The sequence below is a fragment of the Micropterus salmoides genome, unplaced genomic scaffold (genome assembly GCF_014851395.1).
Source record: "Micropterus salmoides isolate LMB-PRFRI ecotype aquatic unplaced genomic scaffold, ASM1485139v1 Ms_hic_scaffold_3287, whole genome shotgun sequence".
In the NCBI taxonomy this organism is placed as follows: Eukaryota; Metazoa; Chordata; class Actinopteri; order Centrarchiformes; family Centrarchidae; genus Micropterus; species Micropterus salmoides.
The window spans coordinates 22,501-30,222 of record NW_024042581.1 but is presented as its reverse complement, the minus strand read 5'-3'; the positions used below and the strand labels follow the sequence as shown (position 1 = coordinate 30,222).

At 42.6% G+C, this 7,722-nt stretch overlaps 1 protein-coding gene across 4 annotated transcripts in view; it reads left to right on the top strand.

Annotated features, from left to right (window-relative positions):
• The first annotated feature begins 2,967 nt into the window (after window positions 1-2,967).
• Window positions 2,968-7,722, top strand: part of LOC119884222 (putative transporter SVOPL) — a 14,595-nt gene continuing 9,840 nt past the window's right edge. Inside the window, exons 1-8 of one of the 4 annotated variants that reach the window (XM_038694688.1) lie at window positions 2,968-3,099; window positions 4,560-4,676; window positions 5,960-6,051; window positions 6,598-6,696; window positions 7,084-7,155; window positions 7,251-7,375; window positions 7,453-7,516; window positions 7,697-7,722. The exon at window positions 7,697-7,722 is cut by the window's right edge and continues 100 nt beyond it. In XM_038694688.1, the coding sequence (XP_038550616.1) occupies window positions 2,988-3,099; window positions 4,560-4,676; window positions 5,960-6,051; window positions 6,598-6,696; window positions 7,084-7,155; window positions 7,251-7,375; window positions 7,453-7,516; window positions 7,697-7,722 (707 nt within the window). In that variant the 5' untranslated portion in view covers window positions 2,968-2,987. Of the gene's footprint in view, window positions 3,100-3,215; window positions 3,368-4,559; window positions 4,677-5,956; window positions 6,052-6,597; window positions 6,697-7,083; window positions 7,156-7,250; window positions 7,376-7,452; window positions 7,517-7,696 lie in introns of those variants that run through there. The other 3 variants (XM_038694687.1, XM_038694690.1, XM_038694689.1) reach the window with 3 other exon arrangements.

Genomic DNA, 7,722 nt, shown 5'->3' with positions numbered 1-7,722 from the left:
GGTAGTTTGAACTACTTTATATACAGTTAGCTAGTGTTTGTATAGGTAGTTTGAACTAATTTATATACAGTTAGCTAGTGTTTATATAGGTAGTTTGAACTACTTTATATACAATTAGCTAGTGTTTATATAGGTAGTTTAAACTACTTTATATACAGTTAGCTAGTGTTTGTATAGGTAGTTTGAACTAATTTATATACAGTTAGCTAGTGTTTATATACGTAGTTTGAACTACTTTATATACAGTTAGCTAGTGTTTATATACGTAGTTTGAACTACTTTATATACAGGTAGAGGTGGAGGTGGAGTTGCAGCTATCTTCCACTCTAGCCTACTAATCAGCTCTAAACCTAAACTAAATTATAACTCATTTGAAAGTCTTGTTCTTAGTCTTTCGCACCCAAGTTGGAAATCACTGCAACCAATTCTCTTCGTTATAGTGTACCGAGCACCTGGCCCGTACTCTGAATTCTTATCTGAATTTGCAGAGTTTTTGTCAACTTTAGTCCTTAAAACGGACAAAGTTATTATTGTAGGAGATTTTAATATTCATGTGGATGTTGAGAATGACAGCTTCAGTACTGCGTTTATCTCTTTGTTAGATTCCATCGGCTTCTCTCAGAGTGTTCATGAACCGACTCACTGTTTTAACCACACCCTCGAAATTGTTTTGGTGTATGGTATTGAAATTGAACATTTAGTGGTGTTCCCACAGAATCCCTCTTTGTCCGACCACTGTTTGATAACTTTTGAGTTTGTATTGCTGAACTACTCGCCATTGGGCAAAAATTTCTATACAAGATGTCTGTCTGATAGTGCCATAGCTAAATTTAAGGATGCGATTCCATCAGCTCTAAATACATTATCAAGTCACAAAGTAACGGAGGACTCCTATGCTAATTTCAGTCCCTCCCAAATCGATCATCTTGTTGATAGTGCTGCAGGCTCGCTGCGAATGACACTCGACTCTGTAGCCCCTCTAAAAAACAAAATACTAAAACAAAGACGGTTAGCTCCATGGTATAATACTGAAACTCGCAAATTAAAGCAAATATCACGGAAACTTGAGAGGAATTGGCGTTCCACCAAACTGGAAAATTCTCGTTTTCAATCTTTACCAACTAACTTCAATAATTTCTTCATCTAAACCATCAACCTGCCTCTTAGACCCCATCCCGACTAGACTGCTTAAAGATGTTTTACCCTTAGTCAGCACTTCTATACTAGATATGATCAATCTATCTTTATCAACAGGCTATGTACCACAGTACTTTAAAGTAGCTGTAATTAAACCTCTTCTGAAAAAGCCCAAACTTGATCCGGATGTTTTAGCCAACTATAGACCTATATCTAACCTTCCATTTCTCTCTAAGGTTCTGGAGAAAGCAGTTGCTAAACAGCTGTGTGACTTTCTACAGAGCAATAGTTTATTTGAGGATTTTCAGTCAGGATTTAGAGCTCATCATAGCACAGAGACAGCACTGGTGAAAATTACTAATGACCTCCTTATTGCATCAGACAAAGGACTTGTCTCTGTACTGGTTTATTAGATCTTAGTGCTGCATTTGATACCATTGACCATCAGATCCTATTGCAGAGACTGGAACATTTCATTGGCATTAAAGGAACCGCTCTAAGCTGGTTTAAGTCCTATTTATCAGATCGATTTCAGTTTGTACATGTTAACGATGAGTCCTCCATGCACGCCAAAGTTACTCATGGAGTTCCTCAAGGATCTGTCCTTGGACCAATCCTCTTCACTTTATATATGCTTCCTTTAGGCAATATTATCAGGAAACATTCCATAAGCTTTCATTGTTATGCAGATGATACTCAGTTATATCTATCGATCAAGCCAGATGAAACTCATCAGTTAGCTAAACTTCAAATGTGCCTTCAGGATGTTAAAACCTGGATGACCTGTAATTTTCTCATGTTAAACTCAGATAAAACTGAAGTTATTGCTCTGGGGCCTAAGCACCTCCGTGACGCATTATCTAAAGATATAGTTTCCCTGGATGGCATCGCCCTGGCCTCCAGCACCACTGTGAGGAATCTTGGAGTTATCTTTGATCAGGACATGTCGTTTAAGTCTCACATTAAGCAAATTTCAAGGACCGCCTTTTTTCACCTACGTAATATTGCGAAAATCAGGAACATCCTGTCTAAAAATGATGCAGAAAAACTAGTCCATGCATTTGTTACTTCTAGGCTGGATTACTGCAATTCCTTATTATCAGGCTGCTCGAAAAAGTCCATTAAGACTCTTCAGCTGATCCAGAATGCTGCAGCACGTGTTCTGACAGGAACCAGGAAAAGAGATCACATTTCTCCTGTTTTAGCTTCTTTGCATTGGCTTCCAGTAAAATCCAGAATAGAATTTAAAATCATTCTTCTTACCTACAAAGCTCTTAATGGTCAGGCACCATCTTATCTTAAAGAGCTGAATTACTTTATATACAATTAGCTAGTGTTTATATAGGTAGTTTGAACTACTTTATATACAATTAGCTAGTGTTATATAGGTAGTTTGAACTACTTATATACAGTTAGCTAGTGTTTATATAGGTAGTTTGAACTACTTTATATACAGTTAGCTAGTGTTTATATAGGTAGTTTGAACTACTTTATATACAGTTAGCTAGTGTTTATATAGGTAGTTTGAACTACTTTATATACAGTTAGCTAGTGTTTATATAGGTAGTTTGAACTACTTTATATACAGTTAGCCAGTGTTTATATAGGTAGTTTGAACTACTTTATATACAGTTAGCTAGTATTTGAATATCATGGGAGCCTTCCAGCTTAGAACACAGCAGGTGCTTCATGTTTTTATCCTGTGCTGCATTACTGTGTGTCTGATCTGAAGTGAACAGCTAGCAGACCAACACTGAGTCAACGTTGAATCAATGTTAGCTTGCTTTGTGTGAAGGGAACCTCCCAGTTTAAAAACACATCCCCTCTCTTCTCCCGCCGGTGACGTGGTGATGACGCGGACACTTCCTGATTTACCTGTTCAGGTCAACAACAACAGTTTGTATCGGACTAACCTGCAGAATGAGAGGAGACCGACAGCTTCTGTTGAAAACACGCTTCTGAGTGAGTAACGTTAAATATTTTATAGAAGTCTGAACGCAGCCAAACATTTGTTGATCGTTGACGTCCTTCGGTACAAAGTTCGCTTCCACACATGTTTCTGTGTCTGATATTAATCCACCGGTCCCGCTTTAAGCTTCTCTATGGCCGATATTCACCGTTTGCTCCCAGAGAGCCCGTTTAAACCATAGACTGTATAGAAAAAGGTTTAAACCCGCGGTTTAAGGTTTCTGCCCCAGGATGTCCGCGGGGTCTTAAAAAGTCTAAAAAGGTAATAAATCAATTTTGCGAAAATTAAGGCCATTAAAAAGTATTAAAATGTCTTAATCGCCATTTAACAAGATATTTTTTTCAATGTGAAAATCCTGTTTGTCCAAACGTTTGTTTGCTAAAAGTGTAAGTGAACGTATTTATTTATAATGCATAGCCAAAAATACTCGACAGGCAGTGAGGAAAAAGATTTACGAATACAACCGACCGTGATCTGCCCCCGCCGGACCCGCAAAGGTAATCGTCCAGTCGGAGTGGCGATCAGGAGTAACGGGATTCACCCGGTGGGCCGGTCGCCCTGCGGCCCCTGAACAGCCCTGAAAAACAGGAGCGCGATGCGGCGCCAGCAGCTGATCAGTAAGACAGAAGACTACAGGGAGAATTCAAGGAGCGTGTGGGTTTGGATAATGTGAGCTGGCTGTTTAGCTAAAGCTCTGCTTTATTTTATTTTTTTAACTTCTCATAAAGCCGACGCTCTCGTCAGCGTCACTTTTTGTGCACAGACCAATCACAGCCTGGATGGAGCGGGGTTTTAAAAAAAGGTTTGATGTGCTGCAACAAACTTTATAAATGTTGAACTCCGTGTTCTGCATAAAGATTATTGACGAGTTAGTAGCCTGATCAAAATCAAGGTTGGAGACTCTCATTTAGCCTGGAGCAAAAAAAAAACAACCCCAAACTGAAACCGCTGTAATTTGAATAAATAATATTATACTAGTGGTAAGTTATTATTATATGAAATTATATTGAATATAGTAACATAATGAATATATTAATATCAAGCTTACAGTTTACTATTAAATTAACAATATACTTAATTTAATGTTATACTAATGCAATCATTCAGAGTAGTTCCTCTTCCGTGTTGTGCCTGTGCTGCAGCGCCTACACTACTTACATATTCATCACTCAATTTATTCTCTTCATCTTTGTTCCCTCCTGCCCTGTTTTTGTTTTTTTTTGTTGTATTGATCAGGCGGTCGATGAAAGTTCTCACACATATCACTGCAGGCAAGCTCATATTATCTAGTTTAAACCAGCTAAAACACCAAATGACTTTGTGTTTCACATGATTTGCTGTAATATTGCGTACATAAACGTCATAGTTTATGTAAGACAGCTGCTTTTCACAGGAAATCTGACCTTCACATAGAAAACAGTGTGAACCGGTGAAAACATGATGAACCTGTTAGTTTTCAGGATGACTGATGGTATGAAGACCGAGCTGGTGAGCGCCATCCACCTGCAGGAGGTGGAACTGCAGGAGAAGCCTGCAGACAAGGAGCAGGGCAGCAAGAACAACAACAATGGTGAGTCACAAATCAATAACCAATAATCAGCAGAGTTTGGAAGGAGAGTCTGACGTGTTGACCTCCAGAGATAAAGCTGAGCTGTCGGAGGGAAACAAGAGAAAACATCTTCCTGCTCCTGCAGTATATGTACACACAGGGTACACACACGGTGTAGATGTACACACGGTGTAGATGTACACACAGACGGTGTAGATGTACACGCAGGGTACACACACAGTGTAGATGTACACGCAGGGTACACACACAGTGTAGATGTACACACAGACGGTGTAGATGTACACACAGGGTACACACACGGTGTAGATGTACACACGGTGTGTACACACACGGTGTAGATGTACACGCAGGGTACACACACAGTGTAGATGTACACGCAGGGTACACACACAGTGTAGATGTACACACAGGGTATACACACACGGTGTAGATGTACACGCAGGGTATACACACACGGTGTATATGTACACGCAGGGTGTACACACACGGTGTATATGTACACGCAGGGTGTACACACACGGTGTATATGTACACACAGGGTACACACACAGTGTAGATGTACACGCAGGGTACACACAGACGGTGTAGATGTACACGCAGGGTGTACACAGACGGTGTAGATGTACATGCAGGGTGTACACACAACGGTGTATATGTACACGCAGGGTGTACACACACGGTGTATATGTACACGCAGGGTGTACACACACGGTGTATATGTACACACAGGGTACACACACAGTGTAGATGTACACGCAGGGTACACACAGACGGTGTAGATGTACACGCAGGGTGTACACACACGGTGTATATGTACACACAGGGTACACACACAGTGTAGATGTACACGCAGGGTACACACAGACGTGTAGATGTACACGCAGGGTGTACACACAGACGGTGTAGATGTACACGCAGGGTGTACACACAGACGATGTAGATGTACACGCAGGGTACACACAGACGATGTAGATGTACACGCAGGGTACACACACAGACGGTGCAGATGTACACGCAGGGTGTACACACAGACGATGTAGATGCCAGCAGGCGAACACGAGGTTCAAATACAAATAAATCAAAGTGTCTAACAGACGAGCTCAGTGATGTCACTCAGGTGAGTTTGTTCTGAAATGCCACCTCAGGTGTTCCTGAGCCGACAGCCACGCTAACCTGACCACGTGTTTACATTCACAGACGTCATCGTCAACATGACGTTAAACATCTAAGAAGAGGAAGAAGGTGTCTCCAATCTTTAAACTGTATCTGTGTTTCTGCAGCAGCTTATGAGACGTTCACTGTCGAGGACGCCGTGGAAACTATCGGCTTCGGACGCTTTCACATCATGCTGTTCGTCATCATGGGGAGCTCCAACGTAAGACACGCTTCCTGCAGTCTGAACAAATCAGCTCCTGCTGCTTCTTCCTCCTCCTCACCCCGTTAACCCAGCTCCCCCCTAGATACAATCTTCTCACCTGGTTCAGGACTCACCTGAGCCAGCCCTAACTATAAGCTTTATCAAAGAGGAAAGTCTTAAATGTGGAGATGGTGTCTGCCTCCTGAACCCAAACTGGAACCTGGTTCCACAGGAGAGGAGCTTGATAGCTGAACGCTCTGGCTCCTAGTCTACTTTTGGAGACTCTAGGAACCACAGGTGCATTCTGGGAGACAGAGCGTTCATGAGCTCTTTCAGATGAGATGGTGCTGGTCTGGATCAGCCTGATAATAAGCAGCTGCAGTAATCCAGCCTAGAAGGAACAAGTGCTGGACTAGGTTTTCGTTAGACAGGATGTTCCTGGTGGTGGTAACCTAGGTGAAAAAAGGCGGGGCTTGAAGTTTGTTTAAAGTGAGAGTTTGATTCATAAACCCAGTAAATGAGCTGAAACTCGTCTGATCGTCTGTGTTGTCTGTGTGTGAGCAGATAGTGGAGGCCATGGAGATCATGCTGCTGGCTGTGGTTTCTCCCGAGATTCGATGTGAGTGGCGTCTGGAAGACTGGCAGGTCGCTCTGGTCTCCACAGTGAGTGATACTGTGATACTGCAGTACTGTGATATACTGCAGTACTGTGATATACTGCAGTACTTGTGATACTGCAGTACTGTGATATACTGCAGTACTTGTGATGTACTGCAGTACTTGTGATGTACTGCAGTACTGTGATATCCTGCAGTACTTGTGATGTACTGCAGTACTTGTGATGTACTGCAGTACTTGTGATATCCTGCAGTACTGTGATGTACTTCAGTACTTGTGATGTACTGCAGTACTTGTGATATCCTGCAGTACTGTGATATCCTGCAGTACTGTGATGTACTGCAGTACTTGTGATGTACTGCAGTACTGTGATGTACTGCAGTACTTGTGATATACTGCAGTACTGTGATACTGACGGAGTGTTTGTCTCAGATGGTGTTTCTTGGCTTCATGGTTTGTGGAGTTCTGTCAGGATACATCGCTGACAGATACGGACGCTGGAAGGTCAGAAACATCTTTAATACTATCAAATATAAACATACTGTGATCACATGGGACCTGAGCCGGTCTCCTGATTGGCTGCCTGTGTGTGTGAGCAGGTGGTGTTTGGAGGATTCGTGTGGAGCGCCTACTTCTCTCTGCTCACCTCATTTGCGCCGTCCTACGGTTGGTTCATCTTCCTGCGCAGCATGGTGGGCTGCGGCGTGGCCGGCGTGTCGCAGGGGTCAGTGCACGCACGTTAACACGCACGTTAACACGCACACATGAACACACATAATAAGTATCAGGTTGTTGTTTCAGGTTTGTGCTGAAGACGGAGTTCATCCCGGAGAAGTACCGAGCGTTCCTGCTGCCTCTGGCGACTGTGAGTCCGCTCAGCACTGAACATCAGGAAGGGGGGCGGGGGTCTTATTGATGGACTCAGGTCTGGGTTCAGGTCCTCTGTCCTGTAAAGACGTGTCAGTGATAAAGTTTGAGCTTTACACAGGCGAGTCTCTGTCTGATGTGTTGAAATCTCCCAGCATGCTCTCTGTCTGCGTGTCAGGTCTTCTGGATGCTGGGCTCCATGCT